This window comes from Furipterus horrens, unplaced genomic scaffold, assembly GCF_987537825.1.
Source record: "Furipterus horrens unplaced genomic scaffold, mFurHor1.1.pri manual_scaffold_6, whole genome shotgun sequence".
Lineage (NCBI taxonomy): Eukaryota > Metazoa > Chordata > Mammalia > Chiroptera > Furipteridae > Furipterus > Furipterus horrens.
In genome coordinates, this window is record NW_028327176.1 from 143,579,217 (window position 1) to 143,603,620 (window position 24,404).

The following is a 24,404-nucleotide window of genomic DNA, read 5'->3' on the forward strand; positions in this document are numbered from 1 at the left end:
CTTTGTATGCATGTGCTAGTTTTCAAATTTTCTCTTCAAGAATAAAATTTAAATATTGTAGTATTTGACATAAATTTGTATTTATAAGGTAGAATGATATTTTATTCTACCTTATTTGTAGTAATTAGTTTTGCTCTTTTGGGCCTAGTGATGCAAAGCAGACCACTTAAAAGTAATATTAAAATAAATAGAACTTCCTCCTCTCGGTTGTTTTTTTCCATCTACTCACACATAATTCAAACTGTTTTCTGCATTGATAGATTTTTTTTTAGAGGGAGGTTTTTCCTTAAAGCAACCCATACTTCTCAAGTTTTCAATTAAAAATGATCTAGTTTAATATAATTTTGCAGAACCTTTTTTTTTCATAAGGATACTAATGAAGTCTGTTGTGCTGCCTACCTCAGGAAACTAAGATTTTCAAAATTCTATAAGAAGTTTGGAGATAGGAAAATCTGCTCGAGAAACAAAATCTAGAAAATCAAAGTTGAAGAGAGGAGTTATTTCTCTTTGTCAAATAAATTAGCATCAATACTGCATCAATACTCCACTGATATTTAAAGTTTATAATATTTTCAAAGGATATAGCATCAAAAATTTAAAATAAGCATAATCATCTAAATTTATAGCAATGTTACCTAGAAGACACAAAGAGAAAGAACCAACACTATGAATCATGTATAAGGAATTTACAACTGTCTAATGCAATAATTATTTACAAACATTAACATTGGTCAGAAGTTGCAAAAATGTAAGATTATGACACTTGACTTTTGGTTACATGCTGAAATTCCAGTAGATGGGGATGTTACTACATGAAAGTGGATTGTCATGGGTAAACTAGCATTTCTCATTTTTCTAAGCTTTGAGTAAGGACCTCTTTTATATGAAAAGTGAAGTAGAGGAATACTCAGCACAAGTACTTACCTCTCAGTTACATAAACGATTGAACAAGTTTAGAATAATCTGATAATCCTCAATCATGACTATAATCTAAAAAAATTGAGATATTCCAAAAATGATCAACATTAATAAATTAGTAAGATCTTTGAATCTCAGAAAGTTGCCCAACAATTTCTATTTCCTTTTTGAAATAAAATGTTGGTTCTGAAGCTATATGTTTATTTAAATTCCACAGCAATTTAAAAAAATTAACTTTAAAAGGTCAAAATCATATATATATATATGTTTTTATATATGTAAATATATGTGCATATATGGTGAATGTGTAAGAATGTGAGTCTGCTAGTTCATTATTCTAAAATAAATTAATACTTTATTCATTTAATCACTCAACAAATAGTGTCTATAATATTCCTATTACTGTGACACAAATAATAATGAATAAAAGACATACCCTAATCTCAAGCAACTCATACTCTGAAGGGATACAATAAAAATAAAGAGACAAACACAATGTAATAAGGTATATTATAGAACACTGTACTTGCTGAAAGAACACATTGATGTTTGGTGTTGAGACCTAGTAAATAAGGTCCTCCAGGCAGAATGTAAATGACCAAATCCGGACAGGTAGTGGACCAAGCTAAGATAAGTTTTTGCCTTCTACAAGCAAAAAGTCATGAATAACTTTCAAACAATAGAAAGGGTCTTGTTTTTTTAATTAAAAATTAAAATCAGGGGGGAGAGTAAGAGTAGAGCCAAAGCAGGAACAATGCAAGTTGCTGTGATGATGTAGTGCAGGATTTTATGGTTGTGTTGTGGGACCTTAGTCTTGAAGCTAAGCCTACTTACATCATGGCACTTGGACTTTAACTTACACTCAGGAATAGAAAACAGCAGGTCAAAACAGAGCATGAATCTGAAACTGCAACCTCTATATGCAGCTAAATACAGGATGGGCTGGGTCTTCCATGGAACAGGAACTAAAATCTTTACTTGTAGGATCATAGAAATAAGTAAAAGGCATACTCTGCTCAAGGCTCTAAATGGAAAACAAAACAAAACCAAAAACATGTTTATGTTTCTGTAAGAAGTCTAAACTGAAAACTTGTTCCATGCAGGGTATCATATACAAAGTTTACTCTCTTCATGATACAGCGATCTCTAATATAAAAGTTGACCTTAGGACAGTGAAATCCTCTGGACATCTGGCAGGACCAAATGCAATGCAAAAGTGCTCTGAGCACTACTTCCAACCCAGCTAACAGAGTCCCATAGAGTAAAATATCCCCTCTCAGCCTGAGTCCTACCTGACATCCAACCATTACAAGTCATCCACATTGAGTGAGAGTTAGAAATCACAACAAATAGGAGAGTCAGCGTCCCTGAGAATGTGAGGTAAGAATCTGAAAAAGATCATAACGTGCATAGAAACTCAATGATGACAAGAATTGCTTTGTTTTATTCACTGTTGCATCCAGTGTTGAGGATAATTCTAGCATTTATGAAGAGATTAATATATTTAAAATAGAGACTCAAGGAGAAATAGAGTTAAAAAAAGGACAAAACAGAAAATCAATAAGCAAAGTTGAAAAATAAAGTAACACTTCTAGAAATAAAAATTACAGATATTAAAATTTAAAAATAAGACAAGATAAAGGATAAATATATACAAAATTATTTTTTTTCTTTAAATTTTTTATCCCTAAGTAAAAAAGATCTGGAGAAAATTCTCCAAATGTAACACAAGTGAAAAAGAGAATGTATGGAATAATAATTAAGACATACAGAGAATAAAATGACAGAATTTATTTTTCTATCCATCTATCCACTGGAAAAAGGATTTCCAGAAGGGCCTGAGACTGGGGAAGAGGTGATATTTATAGAGCTTGTAACTGAAAAATTTCTCGAATTAATGAAATATATGAATCCTCAGACTGAAAATCACAGTGAGTTCTGAGCAGATTTCATAAAAGTAAATCTTTTTATAGATGTGAACAAAAACAAACTATAATTAATGGACAACAATGATTTTAAAAGCAACACCTGGGCCTATAAAAGAATGATATCTTCAAAATGCTGGGAAGAAATAATTTTCAGACTAGAATCCTAAATTTTAATTGATAAATTAATGATAAAAATTGAGGCTAAAATAGACATTTCAAGCAATCAAACACTGCAGAGGTTACTATGCATAGATACTTTCTGAACTACTAAAGGATGCACTTCATGAAGAAGAAGTTGAAACCAGGTATTAAAATATGAGACATCATGATCAATGGTGAACAGATAATTGGTAAATATATAGGCAAATGTAAATAATTGATAGCTCTAAAGATAACTGCGTGGCAGCTAAAATGAAAATGGAAATAAAACACAAGATGGAATATGAGAGTGTCTGAGGAAAATTGGTGCACAAGCATTCTCTGATCTTTGTGTCAGAGAGGAGAGTCCAAGTGTTCTTAACCTTCTGTTTTTTTTTTTATTCTTGACTTGTTTTAATTTTTCCATTTTTTATTGTTGTTCTATTACAGTTGTCCTGTCTTTCCCCCATTGCTCTCCCTTTTTCATCCATCTCCCCCATCTCCCACAGTCATTCCCCACCATGTTGTTCATGTCCATGCATCATTTACATTCGTTCCTCAAGTAGACCCTTCCCCTTTTTCCCCCTCTTCTCCTCCTTCCCCACTCCCCTGTGGTCACTGTTAACCTTCTATTTTGTTAGGGTAAAATATGAATGCAACTTAGAATATAAGGTTAATTACAATAGAAATAGACACAGCTTTGAAGCTAATAAACAATGAGGAAATTAAAAAATGATCATGCCATTGATAAAAGAAGTATATAAAGTATAAATTAAAAGCAAAAGAAAATCTGAGTAGATAAAGCTGTATATGTAAAAACCTGAAAACCAGAGAAAGCAGTGGCACCAAGAGCTATAAGCACAAGAGTTCAGAGTGGCTGGAGAGAAAGAAGGTTCAGGTATGCAGTAGGGAAAGGATTAGGGTGTGATACAAGATGAGGTTAGAAAAGGGATCAGAAACCATAGAGATCATTATATTGCATATCAAAAGCCACAAAGGTGTTTTCAGATAAACAAAGCAGCCATATTTGTGTGTAATGAGAGGTCAGTCTTGCCATATACAACAACGTGGATGAAATTTGAGGGCATTATACTGAGATAAGCCAGACAGAGAAAGACAAATACTATATGATATTACTAATGTGTGGAATCTGAAAAATTAGCACCTGTAGAAACAGAAGATAGGATGATGGTTACCAGGGGAAAGGGGACTTAGGGGATGCTGTTAAATGGTACAGACTTGCAGCTAGAATATGCATAAGTTCTAGAGATCATCTGTATAGTCTAGTTCATATCATGAGGTCCACCAACTTTAAAGGCTTATCTACTGCTTTCCTCCTTATATATATAATCTATTTATCTCTATTTCTAACACCTATTTTAAGTTCCATTTCAAATTCAACTATTTGAATTTTTTTCTAATGACTGTACCCAAACATAACATATCCCTTTCTTGAATTTCTGTAGCATTTTTCTTTCCTTTTCTTCTCTCAAAACTATCCTTCCTTTTCATATACTTTAAAAATGTTTTAAGGCTGATTTTGATAAGAAAGGTACACAAGAGATACTTATTAAAATATGAGAAATAGATTAACAATAATGCATGGTGTGTGTGTGTGGGAGGGGGGATAACTGTAAAACAGACATAGATAAATGACCTTCATTGAGCATTAAATTTAGCAGAGAGTTCTTGGGAGGAAAATGGAAAGGGAAACATGTTTGATTTTGTGTTGTTTTTTTGTGTGTTTATTTCATATTTTGGGTTTGATGTTGAATTCCTTAGGAAGGAGAAAGTATATTAGTGTGCAGTTAGTTTTATAGAGAAAACAGAAAGAACTCAGACTAGGCAAAGGGAGAGGTTTGGCCACAGTGGAATCACAAAAAAAGGATTTTGTTTGGGTGAAGAAGTTGGGTCCTTGTTCCTGGGCACTGATGAGTTTTTGGGTGTGGTCTTCCTTGAGAAGGAGGTGTGTTTTGGGGGCAGGAACCTTCAGCAGAGGCAATTCCTGGGAAGCCCAGTAGAAAATCTCTCCAACAATCGAGTGAATAAATCCTTCAGTATTAAAGACGAATCTGGGAGGTACAGGGCAGAGTTGCTAATTTCTTACATATTTTTTGCTTTTTATAGACAGGATTTGTATTATCTTTTTGGTAGGAAGGACTGTGCTTTATAGAATTGTCCACTAATAAAATTGTATGTTGAAGCAAAACCATAGGCATGACTCTGGAATTGTGGGTGTGGAGAGCAGATTAAAATATGGTGTCAGTTGCTAATGGCAATTAGTATGTGACTAGGAGACCTAACTAACTAAAACTGGATAAATGAAAAGAAAATATACATAACAGTTTGTTACAACAACAGAATAGATGCCACAGGGAATTACATTGCATGATTAATTGCCAAGTGAGCCACAATAAATCTTTGCTGGAACAAATAAAAATAAATTACCAACTTAATGATATAAGCAATTGTTGCTATAGGAGTTCAGTTGGAGTGGAAAGTCAGGGAAACTGAGCAGTTGCAGATAAGGCTGAAATTTTTCCATTTAAAAATTTTAAACTATTTTTCTGGAATCCTAAGAGTGTTTGGAGGTATTGACAAGAGACTGTGAAGACCTTAGTGGTGACGTGGCCTGGCAGTAGGACCATGGATTAATAGGAAGAGACTTGGGGAAAGTAAACCACCAATACACAACTTCCTGTCCAGACACGAGATGGCAGAGGTGATTGTGGAAATGGAAGAAACTTCCTTTATAAAGATCTCCCTCACTCTACTGAAGGCCTTGCTGCTTTACACATTTGGATCTTTGAAAATCTGTTATTGTAATTATTTTTAATTGTTTATTTTTATTGTATTTTCTATTACCACTTATCCATCTAATAATATGGGTCATAATAATTAAGATGGGTATAATGATTTATATTATTTGTATTTTACAGAGTTCTTTTCCTGCTCATTTGACTCTTCCAAGCATTGCATGAGCTAGGCAGGACAGGGATTTTATCGACATTTTTAGATTTGTAAACTAAAGCTACAGAGCTCATTTTTATTCTTATAGAGCCTAGAATAGTGCTTTGCATATAAAAAGCAGTCAACAAATTTTAGTGGGGTGAGTGGGAGCTCATATTGAGCCATTTACAATCTAATAAAATTAGGTGTTATAGTTTATGCTGCCAAGGATGACTCCAAGTAATATTAAAGTATACTTTTTCATATTTTTGCTTCCAAATGAGCAAGGTTTAGTTTTTATATAGATGACAGCTTTATATGTTACTGTAGTTGTAATGTCACGTTGGCGGGATTCCTTTCTTATGCTACTGGAAAAAGTTTCAAAATTTTTAGTTACAATGTTCTGTAAGTATCACTCTAAAATTAAAATACTTCCCCAATGAAAAACATACTTATATTTGAATATACTTACCTTATATGAACCAACTGTCAAGGGAAAAAAAAGAAGATATGTAAGAATAAAATTGTAAAATGTTAGGTGTTGGATAATACATTAACAAAGTTCAGACTTACGGCCAAGATGGCGGCCTAGATATCTCCCTCCACAACTTAGATGGAATACAACTACCTCAAAACTAGAGACAACCAGAAGTTCCAGAAAACTGAGCTGCATGGAAGTCCAACAAATGAAGATATAAAGTAGAAATACTCATCCAGACAGGTAGGAGGGGCGGAGCTAGGGCAGAGAGGACGCAGTGTGGTGGCAGCAGCAGCAACAACAGTTGCAGCGGCAGGCCAGTGGAAAGCACAGTCACAGATATTAAAAAGTCAGGAGGGACACCTGGGGAGCACTCCCAGCACCAGACGAGACTGCATAGCGCTGGGGAAAATAAAGCCTCACTGCTTCTGGCTGTGAAAACCAGTGGAGGTTAGGGCAGAGGAAGAAACTGCCAGTCCTCAGCAGAGTCTGCTTGTTTAAAGGGCCCCCATGGTCCTGAAACATCTGCAGACCCACCCACCTTGGGAACAATGGCCAGATCAACAGCTGGAGAGGTGCCAGTCCCATACAGAAGTGGGAGAAGTGCCTGGAAAAGGAGTGAGTGCTGAGCAAGCAGCATTGTTCCCTCTCAGACCCCTCTCCCACATACAGTGCCACAATATGGTGAAACAGGTTGCCCTGTACTGACGAACCCCTAAGGCTCCGCCCCTAACAACATAACAGGTGCAACAGCTCTACCTAAGACAAAGAGGCAAACAAACACAAGCCTGTCAAGATGAGAAGACAAAGAAGTATGGCCCAAAAGAGGGAATGGGTCAAGGTTCCAGTGGGAGAACTAAGTGATGAGGAGATAGCCAACCTAACAAACAAGGAGATAGCCAACCTAACAAATGCAAAGTTCAAAACACTGGTGATAAAGATGCTCACAGGCTTGACAGATATCCTTAAGTATGGCAAATGCATAAGGGAAGAAGTAAAAGCTATGCCAAATGAAATGAAGGAAAATCCACACAGAACCAGTGGTGAAGGGAAGGAAACTGGGGTTTAAATCAATGATTTGGAACATAAGCAAGAAAAACAAAAAACAAAACAACAAAAAAAAAGAGTCAACCAGTACAGAATGAGGAAACAAGAATTGAAAAATAATGAGGAGAGGCTTAGGAACCTCCAGGACAACTTTAAATGTGTAAGCATCTGAACCATAGGGGTGCCTGAAGGAGAAGAGGAAGAGCAAGAAATGGAAAACTTATGTGAGAAAATAATGAAGGAAAACTCCCCAGATTTGGCCAAGGAAATAGACATACAAGACCAGGAAGCACAGAGAGTTCCAAACAAGCTAGACCCAAAAAGGACCACACCAAGAAGTATCATAATTAAATTGCCAAAGGTGAAAGATAAAGAGAGAATCTTAAAAGCAGCAAGAGAAAAGCAGAGAGTTACCTACAAAGGGGTGCCTATAAGACTGTCAGCTGATTTCTCAAAAGAAACTTTGCAGGCAAGAAGGGAATAGCAAGAAGTATTCAGGTGATGAAAAGCAAAGACTTACAACCAAGATTACTCTAGCAAAGCTATCATTTAGAATTGAAGGGCAGACAAAGTGCTTCCCAGACAAGGTAAAGCTTGAGGAACTCATCATCACCAAGCTATTATTATATGAAATGTCAAAGGGACTTACTTAAGAAAAAGAATATCAAAACTATGAACATTAAAATGAAAACAAACTTACAACTATCAACTGAATCTAAAAAATAAAAACAAAATCCAACTAAGCAAACCAGAATAGGAACAGAATCTTAGATATGGGGATCGTTTGGAAGGTTATCAGCTGGGAGGGGGAAGAGGGAGAAATGGAGAAATAGTGTAAGGATTAAGAAGCATAATTGGTCAGTACAAAATAGACATAAGAAAGTTATGAATAATATAGGAAAGGGTGAAGCCAAAGAACTTATATGCACAACCCATGGACATGAACTAAGGAGCATGGGACTGCTGGAGGGAAGGGGGGTACTGGGCAGAAGGGAGCAAATGGGAAAAAGAAATTGCGATACTATAACAACATAATCAATAAAATATACTTAAAAAAACAGTTCACAATTTCTAATAATCATAATAGGTTATATTTTTAACTTTAATGACTCATTGCTTTTTTATGAGTCTGTATGTAACTTGTTAGTTTATTATGTTCATGAGATTCCACATATGAGTGAAATCATATGGTACTTATCTTTCTTTGACTGGCTTATTTCACTTAGCATAGTGCTCTCCAGGTCTATCGATGCTGTTGCAAAGGGTAAGACTTCCTTCTTCTTTACTGCAAGTGTTATTCCATTGCATAAATGTACCACAGATTTTTTGTCCACTCATCTACTGCTGAACATATGGGCTCCTTACAAATCCTGGCTATTGTAATGAGCAGTAACTCATTACTTTTTTAAAGATACCTTGAAAAGGAAAAGATTATTTGAGACTTAATAATGTAATGGAGGCAACATTAAAATGTGGAAACAAATACTGGAAAAAAGCTTATTGTTCCAGCTTTACCAGTAATTCATTTTATTAGCATGAGAAAGTTGAATTTTCTTTCAGATATTAAGTACTCTTATTAAACTGTTATTTAGTATTTAACGTGTAACTGATACTGGAGAGAGAGAATAAGAAAGACATTTGTCTTCCTTGATTTTATATACAGGTAATATCTATTTGATAGACTTATTGTATCACAACTTGAAATAGATAGAGCTTGTGCCACACAATAAAAAGCACTTTTTATTTCAAAGAAAATGTAACTACAAAAATTGGTCTGAGGTTGGGAAGCATAGCATCTATTTGAGAAAATGTTAGTGATGTATTTTCCTTGGTTACTAGTGGAATTTTTAGAGAATTTCAGAAACCTAGTGAGTAAGAATTTCAGTAAAGATATAATAAAAAAATAGAACCAGAGGCATGTAAGAAATGAATAGACTGACAGTGACCAGGAGGCAGGGGGAGGGGGGAAAGGAGGGATAAAAGGGTGAAGGGTCTAGTTAAGGAACTAGTATGAATGACCCATGGACATGGACAATAGAATGGGGATTGAATGTGGAGGCAGGTGGGTAGGGTAAGGGGAGCAATGGGGGAAAGAATGGGTCAATTATAACAGAAAAAGGAAAAAACAAACAGACAAAACCTTTAACAAAGAAATTAAGGGGGAAGAAAACAGAAAACTGATTATCACTTGGTCCTTGGTGACATCTGGGTAAAGTTCCCTGAGGTAGTAGAGCAGAGACAGATTGAAGGGATTATGGTGTGAATGGGTGATGATAATGTATAGGCAGGGGTATATGGGTTATGTTTAAAGAAATATTTGTAGTTTGAAAGCATGGGTAAAGGTAGATAAGGTGGTAAATTACAGGGAATAAGAATTTGAGGAATGCTTTATGTTGTAATAGAGAAATATAGTTGACAAATAAGCATATGGAAATGGAATTGGGAAAGACATTGAAGTCTGGAAGCTATTCGATTAGGGCAAACTTGGCTAAGTTTGAGGACCATAGAAATGAGTGGTAGAGAGAGGTCAAGTTACAGAAAAACTTCAAAGTGAACATTCACAGACTTTTCAAAATTTTGGAAAGTTTGAAATAGTTACTTTAGAGAACAATCTGGTGAGTGAAAAACAGGAAAACCAAAAGGGATGGTCAGGGGAGTGAGACAATAACCCACAGGTTAAGAGAAAGTATTTGCAAAAATACACATCTAATAAAGAACTGTTTTGCAACAAACTCTTAATACTTAACAATAATAAAACAACCCAACTAAAAAAGGGGGCCAAAGACCTTAACAGATTTCTAACCAATGAAAATATACAGACAGCAGGTATAAAAAGATATTCCACATAATGTGTTATCAGGGAAATGCAAATTAAACCAACCAGATACCACTACATACCTATGAGAATGGCCAAAATCCAAAACACTGACAGCACCAAATGCTGACGAGGATGTAGAGCAACAGGAACTCTCATTCAGTGCTGGAGGGAATGCAAAATGGAACAGTCACTCTGGAAGACAATTTGGCAGTTTCTTACATAACTAAACATATGTTTAACTTATGATCTAACAATTGAATGCCTTGGTTTTTATCCAAATGAGTGGAAACATATCCATACAAAACCTGCACTCAGATGCTTACAGCAGCTTTACAATTGTCAAAACCTGGAAGAAACCAAGATGTCCTTCAGTAGGTAAATGGATAAATAAACCTTGGTACATCTGGACAATGCAATAGTATTCTGAGCTAAAAAACAAACAAACAAACAAAAAAAGAGCTATCAAGCCATGAAAAGACATGAAAATCTTAAATGCATATTATTAAGTGAAGAAAGCAAGCCTGCAAAAACTAAATACTGTATGATTCCAACTATATGACATAAAAAAGCCAAAACTATTGAGACAGGAAAGAAAGGAGAGATTGCCAAGGGCTGGGGTGTGGGTGAGGGTATGATTCAGCAGAGCATGGAAGCATTTTAGGGCAGTGCAAATACTCTGCGTGATGCTCTACTGATGAATATGGATCTGTAGACATTTATCCAAACCCTTAGAATGTACAGTACCAAGAATGATCTATAATTCAGATTATGAACTTTAAGTGATTATGACATATTAATGTAGGTACATCTGTTATAACAATTGTGCCAACCTGGTGATTCATGTTGATAAGAGGAGAGTGGCTATGCTGATGTGGGAGCAGGAGGTATATGGGCATATCTGTACCATCCTCCCAATTTTGCTGTGACCCTAGAACTGCTCTAAAATAGTCTTTAAATGTAAGAACAAAATAATAATAGGCACTCAGTGAAAGAGTTTTCTCTTTAAAAACAGGAAGAAAGGAAAAGAAAGAAGGAGGGGAGAGAGAGAGGAAAGGTGGGAGAGAGGAAGAACAGACAGAGGGATGGAGGCTGAGAAGGTGGAAGGGTGACGGTCTATATCAGGAGTTAGCAAGCTGTTTCTGTAAAGGGTTAGATAATAAAGATTTTTTAACTTGCAAGGTATAAACTTCATTGCAACTATTTTACTGTGCCTTGTAGTGGAAAAACAGCCTTAGATAGTACTAGCCAATAGCTATTATTCTGTTCCAATGAAACTTTATTTACAAAAACAGGTGGCAGGTTAGGTTTGGCATAAGAGACATAGTTTGCATCCAGATGATGCTAGAGTCTATTTGGCTACAGATAAACCAAACTAGCATGACTTTAACTTTGCTGAATGAAAGAACAGGGGCTGTGTACACACACACACACATATGTACAGGTATATGTGTAAATATATGTACAAATATATATCTATCACACAAAATTATTGGATTTCCAGTGCACATAAAAGTCATGTTTATACTATATTGTAGTCTATGAAGTGTGCAATAGCATTATGTTTAAAAAAGACAATTTACATACTAAGTTAAAAATGCTTCATTACTAAAAATGATAACAATCATCTGAACCTTCAGCGAGTTGAAATCTTTTTGCTAGTGGAGGTTCTTACGTTCAATTTGTAAAACACACAAGATATGTGAAGCACAATACAGTGCAGTAAAATGAAGTATTCCTGTAATTCTGACATAATGGTGTTTGTATTGATAGAACAGCCAGGAAGCATTATAAGTTAACCTCTAGTCTTACAGTGAGTTTGGTTTCCTGCATGATTCCCATGCATGCTTTGTCTGCTGTTTCACTGACATTTTCCTTAGTTCCAAATCAAAGCAAGGATTTTTCCTGTCTTTAGCATAAGAGTTGTTAAAAAGCTGTTAAAGAGATAGTATTTAAATATAACAGAGATGTCATCAGGGCCACTGGGTGCTTTCCAATACTTTGAAGACTTTTTGGCAGGAGTGGGGTTGGCATTTTACCCAGTCGTCTCTGGCTGTAGTTGTTTCCTCTGAATTCAGTCAGGTCTTGCACCTGTTACTGAATCCCCCCTAAATATGAAACAAAGTCTCTATTACTTGATTATGCTACAGAGTACTACCCTCACAAAGACATCAAGTGGTTGTATGAGTAGAAAACATGTGAAACTTTTTAATTGAATTGAATATTAAACCTCCCTATTTAAAAAAGTTTTTTTATGGACAATGCTTCCTTTCTCTCCTCCTGTATTTTCATGCATTCTCTCTGTCTGTGTATCAGTCTGGCTCTTATTGACTACATTCTACTGTTGCTTTCATTTGCATAATATATGTATAAAGTATTATTTTGATATATTAACTTCATTTGGTTAGCATAAGTCAAATCAATAACACAGTCCTGATCCCAAAGACTCTATCATTTAACCAAAAACAATAGATGTAAAATACACCTAAGAGAGCCAGTAACATACATCAATTCAGTGTTGACTGAACAGAACAGAATTTCAGATTCCACTGTGTCCCCATCAAGCTAAAGTGGATACAGTAAGTAGTTAGTTTAACTGGCTCAATAACAGCTGCCTTAGATCCAGATGCATATTTTGTTAGAGGTCTGAAGGTCAAGGTTAGAGGTATGAGCTTGTGGATAAGAAAGGTCTTATAGATCATTGTGGAAAATAAGAATAGCGTAACCACAATTTTGGCAAAGCAGAACTTTGGTTGGCTTTCTGAGTTCATGTGATGAGTAAGAAGGGCTATTTAATTTTAGGATGGAATGAAGTTGGGGGTATAACTATTTGTGGAGAAATTTCGACCACGCTCAGCAAAGTTTGCATATAATTGTATGATTTAATGTGCTTTGCTTTTACTCTCTTTTGGCAAGACCTCTCTTCATGAATGAATTATAACCAGTATCTCTTCATGTTTTAGAAGCTTCATGAATTTATAATGAATTCTATTCTTTGTATTCTCTCTTTGAGTGATGAAAGGGTCAGAAGCACAATTTATAGGTTAAATGATATTGAGAACTATGAATTGTATGACATATTTCATTAAAGCAGAGGCTATGAGCTGGGGTTTTAACAACCAGGAATTTCACACATCTGACCAACAATCTTGTTCATAATTACTTTTATAATTATTAAGAATAAGAAAAAAGAACTATGCATACATTTTTTTAAAGTTAATCAACTTTAGTTTCTTTTCAGACTTTATTTTAACTGTGAGGGGATACTATGTCATATAAAGTAAAATAATTCTTCAATGCTTATGTAAAGTATAAAAGTTTGTCTATGACTAAGTGTTCTGAAAATATAGAGTAGGAACATACTAAAATTGGAATTGACATTCTTTTAAAAAAATTATCTTTCTTAGGAGGAGAAAAGGTTAGTTACAAATTATCCCAAGAAAATTAAAAAGCAGATTGAATTCCTTGCTTCTCATTAAAAAGTTAATTGTTACGATTTGAAAACTTGGCTTAACATCTCCTAATTCATAATATTAAAATGAAAATATTTTAAAGTAAAAACTTAATGTAAGATGTAATGTATAATTGTAATATGACAACAGATACATGTGCAAGGATATATCCATTGAATGATACTGGTAGATACCAATAAATCAATTTAAACAATTTTTAGACAACTCTCATTTTCTCTTCAGAAGTCATGAAGTTTGTTGGGAACCTAGTTTAATTATGCATAAAACTATGACAAATAAAGAACAAGGAAACACAATGTATATTTAAGTGCTAAATGGCACAGGTTTGAGTTACAGTTTAGCAGAAGTAAATACTGCCTTTAAGAAGAACATTTTCCAAAATTTGTAACACTCATTTTATTCATTTAAATCAGTGGCCAAAGGGCAATTTCAGACCCGAGTATGAAAAAGTATGCTATTTGAAGGACTGTTAGAGACAAGAAGATGGCTAATTATCCACATAATGATAGATTCAAAACCAATAATTTAAAAAAATTATCTAATGACTTTGCTGATTATGAACAGTTTTTCTACTGATTACTAAGCAAGGTATGATATGTTAATTTCTTTATATATAATATTTAAAAAATAATATTAAAAGCTTCCTTTTAAAACTGTAATTAATGTACTAAATCATCTAAACAGTCAGTGACTTGAACCTTGAAACTCAAAGCAGTCTAACAGATTTGGGGAAATAACAAGAACGATATAATGAAATAGGAGAACTCACAATCGTTAGTAAGTTTTGGAATCTTACATGATTACTGGATGAAACTATTCCATTGTTATATACCCTCCCTTTTGGCTGGATACAATTCCATGACAGATAAATTGTTGCCATTTTCATTTTTTAATAAATTCCTGTTTTTCACAATCTCTCAACAAAATGTGTATTTTTTTATGCAGAAGGCCTGAATTTGACTCTTCTCTGTATGACCTCCCTTTTTTGTGATCTTGAACAAGTCATTTAATTTTTCTGAGTGAGACTCTGATTTTTTATTTGAAAAAATGAAATGGTATTAATACTTTTGTCACCCAGTAGTGAATCTTTGCATGTTTATGGAAACATTTTGTTCATTACCTAGTGTTTTGGAGTTATTAGTTCTTATTGTATTCCTCTCTCTTCCCTTTGCCTCTGTCAAACCCCTCTACCCCACTTCCCCTACTTCCTTTTTTCCTTCATTTTCTTTCCAACAGCTATGCATATTAGAGATGATATATTTTTAAAAAGTCAAAGCTTAAAAAGTGTTCTTTAAACTGTTAAAGATTAGGGATGGCTTTTTAAAAATCAACTTTTAACTCAATTTTTCACTTTTTTATGCAGATATTTAGGTTTCTTGAAGTGCAAGGTCATTAGATACCTTTTGTAATTCCTTTGTATAGGCTGGAATCAGTGTTGTATCTTCCCAGCCTTTTATCCCAAGCTTGTACAAAAACCATACAACATGATTTTGTATGGGATAATTCATTAGCATAGTAATTTAATAGGACATGCATGTAATGATTGGATTATTTTAAATCTCAAATCTATATCTAGAAAGTAGAGTTGCTTCTTATTCTTGGATAAGATAATTTTCTAGTGGATGTGGCAGGAACAAGAAAGGCAATAGGCTGACAGAAATCCACAGTTATGATTTTTCTGGTGTTCAGTACAAAATCAATGGTTAATTAAGTCACCACAAGTAGAAATTTGATCATGGATGAGGTCTCCAGCTTTGTATTACTGGGCTCTCATTGGATGACTCAGCTAAGTCATTGTATTAACTTTGCTTTCTGCAGACAGGTGCATGGTTCAGATTGGACTGACAGAAGATTTAGGTTGTGATACTGTAATTTACTTTCTAGGTCCCTTTTACACATTTCAGAAAAACACATTTGCCTCAGAACCAGGATTCAATTTTAAAGGTTATGTCATGGAGAGTTTAGATTGGCAAGGGTCTTACGGGTGTCTTTATTCATTGATTCATTAAATAATTCACTCATTCATTTCCACAGATATTGAGTATCTCGTACGTGCTAAGTACATGCTAGGCACTGGAGTTGAGGAGATGAAAAAGAACAGCATGAGCCTTGACATCGTTGGAGTCCTTCAAGCTTCTCAGTTCACAGCTAGGTAAACTTAGGCCCAGAACACAACTGACTTTCTGAAGGTTCTTAGTTAGTTTTGTTTTTTTAAATATATTTTATTGATTATGTTGTTGATAATTAGTTAATGACCAAGCCAGGACTAGGATCTCAGGCTCTAAACCACCACCCTGAGACACTTACCATAACTGTGATGCTTTTTAATTTTTCCTGTAAATTCACATAAGTGTGGAATAGTTTGATTAAGCATCATATATTAGTACCAGCACTATCCCAGGACACAAAAATGCTATTCCTAATAAATAAATGATGGTTGTAGTTACTAGTATTACCATCACTTGGAATAGGTGTTTCAGGTATAAATGAACTTACAAAGCATTGAAAGAGTCCAAATGCTGAGTTTTGGAAGTGTTGGGTATAATATATTTAGTGAAATTATACAGGGAAACTATATGGACTAGCAGTCTGTTCACTTCCTAGAAGAAGATCCTTAGCCATTTGTAACATCATTCATTCTTTTTTTTTTTTTTTTTTTTGGTAAGCATTTATCATATTCTAGAGACTGTCCTAGAATTGGGGATATAATTATTTACAAAATAGATCCTGTTCTCATATAATTGAGAATATCAGTTATGCAACATAATCATGTACTGTTGGGCGGAGATCTGAAGGGTGAATTAGAAGGAAAACTCTGACTCCAAAAAACCTCCGCTGCCTTGCGGCATACCTCTTCAGGGGAAAGGCTAAGGGAGTAAACCCCGACAGAAAATCCGGAGCCGGAGTCCCTAAGGCGGTTTGACGTTGTAGTCAACACCGGCAACTCCTGCGGCGCACCTGAAGCCAAGCTGTATTGACTCCGTCTTTCCCTTGGACCCTTCAGCTGCGAAGAGAGGGGAGTCTGCTGCATGGGCAACAGCAGACCCTCCATATCACCCTGCCCAGGCTCTGTAGCTTCAGCTTCACTGGAGAGGACACTCCAGCGTCATCGCAAGATGTCAATTCAACACGGGAGGAGACAGATACCGTGTCACTCCCGAGTCGGACTGCACAACCATTCTTGGCGGTGCAGATAGATTCTTAAGAAGCTACACCATCGTCTCTCGAGACGGACGGCTGCCAACAACAACATTAGTACCAGCAATAAAATAGATAGAATATTTTAAAAACATACCCCAGAGAAAACTTAGCAGTGTACATAACATCCCAAAATAAAAATACAAAATAAAAAGCTTTTGCTGCTTTAAAGGGAGAATATCTTCATTTACATTTGTACCATTTTCTCACTATCTTTAATTTATTCTGCGAATCTGTAAGTAACAGTCTCCGGTACTTTGTGCCACATTTCTGTGTCAGAAACAGGTAAGAGCAAAGAAAAGCAAATGGCCGTTTTACTTCAATTAGGATTATAGGATATTTTCCTTTCTCTGGCAAAAATTAAGTACATATTCATAGTATCCTACAAATATAGGAGAAATTCCATCTCTGCCTCTGGGCTGCCTTCAACTAGGCTACAATTAGGTATATATAGTTATATGTCTTTTGGGAGAAATCCAGTTTTGAAGGTTGGGCTGGAAAATAGTTTAGGCTGTGGCTTACGTATATTTGTAGTGCTCACGTTTACTCTCTTGCTGTTCCCCTGTGTGAATCGTTGTATGGGTTCATGTTGACAGTATTGGATGAGACACAATGTTTTAACCTCTTTTCTCTTGTAATTATATAAACATGCACACTGTACGTGGTGACCTGGGAGTGTTGATCAGAACATCTGTTATGATAAATGGAATAGTAAATGAGAGTTGATTTTTGAATTGTAAAGTACTAAAAGTCACTCTTCTGATCTGTGGCTTTATGCAAATGTGAGTGTTTGAAAATGTTGCTGAAACCTGTCATTCTTTAACTTGCCAGAGGTACAAAGAGAGTTTGCTTTTTATTGTTCTGATATGGGTGCTGCCCAGCTAGGGAGTTACTTGTCTTTCTTGGAATCAATTCAATTAACCTTTATATCAATTTGTATCGCAATTTAAGCATTCTAGAGCCTGCAGGAAAGTGCTGGCTTAGTGCAACCAATAATGTCAAACTAACCTCAAGACATCTTGGCAAATGTTATTCAATATGCGTTCAGCATCACTCCATAGGTCCTTGACAAATTTTGCACTAAGGAGCCAAGAGCAGTGGGATAAAAACTGATAACATGACCATTACTGTCATCATTCTTCTCCCAAAGGAATGATTAGTCAAAGAAGACCTCAGACTCAGGAAGATTATAAACTCACCGTGCATAAGACCCTGTGGCTATTCTTCTGATTCCTTGCAAACCCTCTTCACTGCAGCAGGATAGCCAGTATCTGGGCTATTACCGCCTTTTCCATTTTCAGCTTGACTACAAGCAGGAGATATTTAAAATATTTTAAAGTTATTTCATGTGTTTGTTTTACATGAATTTGAAATATCTCTTAATTTATTTTTTCCATTCAACTCAAAATTGGTTTCTAAGTTAAACAAGAATTTTAATTTTGAGTTGTTTAATACATATGAAGTTTGGGGAAAAAAGTTCAACCAAGTTACTCGTGTACTCAAAAAATATTGGACAGTGCTGTTCTGTGACAGAGAGAGATATAAAAGTGACATTGTCTCTGCCTGATCTGAATCAGTTCTCTGAAACCTGGTCATTTTTAGTTCAACTTTCATGGTCATTGTTTTGTAAAGATAGAGTGCTTCATTTCTATAGTGATGCGCTCAATTTGATGAATTTATATTTGGATATTTCCTTATGATTGGAAATATCCCCCCTTTTGCTTTGTTCTGTCCAATACTAAGAATCTAAATTGTATAATCTTCAGTCCCAAATTATTACATCACCAAAAATTGTTTTCTTTCTACAAAAATACTTCAGATATATAAAAATTATTTTGCTTTGTTCTGTCCAATACTAAGAATCTAAATTGTATAACCTTCAGTCCCAAATTATTACATCACCAAAAATTGTTTTCTTTCTACAAAAATACTTCAGATATATAAAAATTATTTTGCTTTGTTCTGTCCAATACTAAGAATCTAAATTGTATAATCTTCAGTCCCAAATTATTACATCACCAAAAATTGTTTTCTTTCTACAAAAATACTTCAGATATATAAAAATTATTTCTATTTTAAGAAGCCCAGAGAAAATTAATTATCTATAATCTTATTATTCATAGATATCTTCCATTAATATTTTGGTGTGTGTATACTTTGAGACATATTTCTATATATTCATGTTTACATATTTATAGGTAAAAGTATAAACATAACTTAAATGGAATAGCTAAATTTTATCGAGATAGACCTGTTGTTCTAAGCATTTTAGTTTATTCTCTCATTTAACTTTCGTAATAAACCTATGAAATTGGTTCTTGATAACTTGATAACATAGCAATTGATAACTTGATAACATAGCAATTTTTTTCCCAATAGGACTCGGAAATATATAGAAATTATGTAATTTGTCTAAGACCACTCCATGTAAAGGCAAAACTGGGCTATGAACCTAGGCAAACTGACTTCAGATTCCTTATTTTTAACCAATATACAATATCACCTCTGAAAAAATGCTGTTATTTTTAATCTTCACCCAAAGATGTGTTTACTGGTTTTAGAGAGGGGAAGGGGAAGAGAGAGAGAGAGAGAAACATCAGGGTAAGAAACATCAATTGGATGCCTCTCATACATGCCTCAACTGGGGATCCAACCCTCAACATTTTGGTGTATGGGACAATGCTCCAACAAATTTTAGAAGCACTTTTTTAAACCTTTGCTTGATTATAGATCAAGAGTTTACTTTTCAGATATTTAGGAGTAGTACTAGTTTTAATGAGGTGTTTAAGGAACATTTTAAATGAAAAATTTTTTTCGCGTGCGTGTTTGTGTATGAGTGTGTTTCAACTAATTCTCTATCCTGAACACACAAAACACCACAGTCTACAGTTGGGTCATTTCATTGGACCATAAGAAATACATATTCTTTTAGCTGAGCATACATGCAGTCAATGTAAATATTTTGGTTAGTGGCATTTTGCTTTATTTGTCAGTGCCAGGCCACTATATTTTTCTCCCCTATTTGTCTCTGGATTAACAACTAACTGTTTAAGTATTCTTCAGATGTTGCTTTTTATGACCTATTGTGGGTATATGTTAGTTTTGCATGCATAGTCACATTTATGTACATTATTTATATATAGCTCTCTACTGGCTTAATCACAGTATATGCAATTACAATTTTCACAATGCTATTTTGAGTTAGATGTTTGGAAAAAGAAAGTTACTAGCTTTAATACTGAACTTACATATTTACATTTTCTTTGATAAATAACTTTCTGCAATATATTTTTTTCTACACCTGCTTTGGATTCTTTCAGCTTTTAAAATCTGAGAAATAATATCCATTATGGAATGATAAAACTAGTTTTGAAGAATAAGAACTTTTATATAAACTCTAATTAGCCTCAGAAATATAGTCTTCTTTTCCATCCACTGTCGTAATTATAAAAGTAACTCACAACACTTGTAATTTGCAGAGAGCTTTAGCAGATACTTGTGGCTTTCTGGATTACTGTGAAGGAAAGCATAGAGGAAGGGACAAAATCTGATCCGCATGATTTTCATAGTTTCCTGAGAAAAAGAAAATAAATTAGGTAATTTGATCAATTTCTACAATATTTGTTTTATGTCTTACTGATATAAAAATATAATTTTGATTTTCTTCAATTTATTTTGTATTACTGCTTATAACAGTCTCATATCTCCTCCCCGTATTAGAAGTTTATTCTTCGAAAATTTATTAAACACACTATGTAATGGACACTGAGTTAAGTCCCAGTATAAGATGACTCAGTGATCATTCCTGTCCTCAAAGAGTTTTCAGAGGAACCACATATGATAATAGGTTGTGCTACTTTATGCTGTTAGAAGGACTAGAACGAGGAATAAAAAGGCTGTTGCAAGTGGGAGGCTTGAAATCTACAGTAGGGACTTTTAGGAAAGGTGCTCTTCACAAAGGAGATGAATACTAACCTTTTTAGCAAAATATCTTAAAAAAGGAAAAATATTCTTGAGAATTTTAAGAAATTGTACCCCAAAGTTCCTTTCTTTATTTCCCTTTATTCCATCATTTGAAACAAAATAATACACATGGCTCCTAGGTAATAGTTAATAGTCCAACTAATAGCATAAAGACTTATTTAATGAAACTGCAAAATAAATGTGTAAAGAAGAATGAACTTTCTTTTTAAAAAATTATTTATTTATTTATTTGTTAGTTTTGTTTGTTTGTTTATTTATTTATTTATTTATTTTTAGAGAGGGGGAAAGGAGAAAGAGAGGGAGAGAAACATCACTGTGTGGTTGCCTCTCACTTGCGCTCCCAACTGGGGACCTGACATGCAACCTAGTCATGTGCCCTGACTGGAAATCGAACCAGCGACACTTGGCTCGCAGGCCGATGTTCAATCCCATGAGCCACAGAAGCCAGGGTGAAAGAACTTTCTAGAAGTTACAGACTTTAAATTATGTAAATTGTTTTACATGCAATATCAAATTACACATTTAAATTACCTTATGGACTACACTTTTACTGTTAAATTGATCTCTGATTTTTTAAAATATGAATTTTCTAGGCATCCTTTTATTAGTAGTTCTGAATTCAAACTCAATAAAGTTTATTTTAATACATATTGTTTAACCTCATCACATCTAAATGCTCTTTGGAAACACAAATGTATTTATTTGCATCTATTTTTTTAATTGATTGAACTCAGTAATATTTTGATTCTTGATTTCTCAAATCAGTACATTTTTTGCAAATGAAAGTTAGAATGTTAAGAAGTGTTCCATATTTGTAACAGATCAGCATTTAACCAGACCTTAAATTCTAATGGAATCAGTGATGCTCCCCAATTTATTAAGCAATCTTAGAATCATGAGTTTGCTGAATCTCGGGTGTTCAAGATCATTTTACTCAGTTCCTTCATTTTGCAGAACAGAAAATGGAGGTCTAGATAGTGAGCGGATTGCTCATTCAACCACTTTCTCCTTTTCTTTTTATTTAGCTGACTTATTTTTCTTTTAAATTAAATATAATTAAAATGGGGATTCTTGACCTTCAAGTAGTAGGTGTTATTTATATAAAGTACTATTTATATGGCAGTAATTCATGTGGCTGCCTTCTGTTATCTCAGTTTGATTTGTTCTATTTATATCTCAATATTATTCAAGCATCTGCCTTCCCACTCAGTATGCATTTCTTCTTGGTCTTAAATTGCTAACATTTAAGCAGCCATTTCCCAATTTTCTTCACGGTATGTAGTGTGTCTACTTTAAAATTAATATTATTTGAATGTATAACTCCAAGGTCTTCACTATGATTTTAAGGGTCCATTTGTAGGAAGAAAAATCAACACCTATTTTCAGTTCACTAGCAAGAAATATATTGGAAACAGTAGGAGGTTTGTAAATACAAAACTTGTTTATTTTCAAAATAAGAAAGCACATTTACATGCCTGAGCACAGCCAATCTTTGTGCATTGGGTGACCTAATTATTTCCTGTGACTTTATTTCAGTTTCTTTACTGAATTCTAAATCATTTTCTTTATTCGGGACTGTTATCATCAGCTTTCCTTTTCCAAATGTGCAGTACACATTTTTAGTTGAATTGAATATGGTATAGATGGAGGAGGAGGTACGCAAGAGTAGCTTTCATGCCTTCTATAGTTGAACAACTGCAAACAGTGCTAAAACTTCAAGAAACTCCAGGACATTCCACAGACAAAATTTTCAATAGTCAAATGTTTGTATAGTTTCTAGTTTACTTGAAATATTGACGAAGGCATGGATTTGTATACTTGGAGGAACTTAACTTTGTAACATTATAATGAAGAGCATTATTGTTTTTAGAATATGGCTAAAAATACTGGAACCCGTTCTTTCATTAAATTAGGAATGTGTTGCTTCATGTGGAAAGGGAATAAAAAGTGAATGGCCAGAGGGCAGGTACCTTTTAGTGCGAAGTGGAGACAGGTCACTGTCCCCCTCCTTGGAAATTCATACATTACACTAAGTGTTTCCCACACAATTCCCCTTTTGGGGACCTACTTATTCTTTTTTCCATGATGTGTCAGTCATTAAGGTCATGTGTGCATGTGTTTTTTCCATTTCATACACAGGATGGTATCCATCAACTTCACAAAAATCCATTTTAGAATGTTGTAGACATACTTTATATGGACATAAAACTCTAAGAATCTACTTCAAGAAATTGAAATTATTTATCATTCAGAAAAAGAAAGCCTGTGTGAAAAGAACCAGGAGTTGAGACTAAAGACAGGCAGTATTATCCAGCAGGAAACGGGACAGCATAGTGATTAAAAGACAGGTCTGGATTGAGATCTCCTGTTTCCTAATCAAGTATCTATCTCTTACTGACTGTGAAGCTGACCTTAGGCAATATCTTCAGGATGCTTTATTTGCTCCAATATCTTGCTGAATCAGAACACAATAGACCCAGTAGGGAAGTTATCTGGCCTAAAAGTTAACCTACGTTTTGAGACCGTGGAACACCTAAGAGGACAGCAGTTCTTAAGACTCAACAACACGAACACCTTAAATATCAATTATATTTAAAGTCAAAATATAAATTAGTATAACAATAGAACATATATTGAAGACAGAAAATGTGATTCAACTATATTTTTGCTGCCTTTCTATTAATGTTTATAAAATATCACAATGCCTGATATAGAGTAGGTGCTCAATGAATGTTGAGTGTTAGGAGCTTTTATCCTTCAGAGTGAGCTCAGGTTTAAACATGTTTCATACTGATTTGACTTAGTTAAGTTTCAGATTGCAGGAGTATGCATTATAATGTTTGAAATTGATATGGGACCAAAAAAAAATGTAAAGCAGAGACACGATTTAGCCATACAAGGGTTGGAGCCAGTGAGGATTATCTTTTAGAGAAGGTTACTGTGCCAAAAACTGACTATGCATTAGAAAGAGAAAAAGTAGCAAATGTATGTGACAGTATGTGTGTCTCTTTGTATATGTATGTATGTGTTTATGTATGTATTCAATATATGTAATGTGCCTATGTATGTGTATGTGTATATGTATAAATGAGGACTAGGTTCCTGGGCAGAGGAGGATCACCTGGAAGGACTGCATGCATTTAGCTCTGGTTCATGCAAAGAAAGGCAGGTTGTATATTATGGCTGTAGCACTGAGGAAGTGGGAGTGGTAAGAAAGGAGCCTGGGAAGGGAGGAAGAAGGTAGATTATGTGAACTTAATAGAACTATATTATGTAAATAGCATTAAGCTTAAAATTAGTCAGTTATTAAACAAATTTAAGAAATCAAATGATAGGATCAAAGTTGCATTTTAAAAAGATTACTCTGGTTGTCTTGGGGAGAAACTACTGAAGAAAGCCAGAATGTTGTCAGGTCTCTGTGAAAACCCTATTGGAGATACATTATCACCTTGTGAAAGACATGGTGTATTTGGACT

At 34.5% G+C, this 24,404-nt stretch overlaps 1 protein-coding gene across 1 annotated transcript in view; it reads left to right on the forward strand.

The window, feature by feature from the left end:
• Positions 1-3,120: 3,120 nt before the first annotated feature.
• Positions 3,121-24,404, forward strand: part of GRIK2 (glutamate ionotropic receptor kainate type subunit 2) — a 432,031-nt gene continuing 410,747 nt past the window's right edge. Inside the window, exons 1-2 of the mRNA XM_090280821.1 lie at positions 3,121-3,151; positions 15,781-15,898. Coding sequence (XP_090136947.1) covers positions 3,121-3,151; positions 15,781-15,898 — 149 coding nt within the window. The remainder of the gene's footprint in view (positions 3,152-15,780; positions 15,899-24,404) is intronic.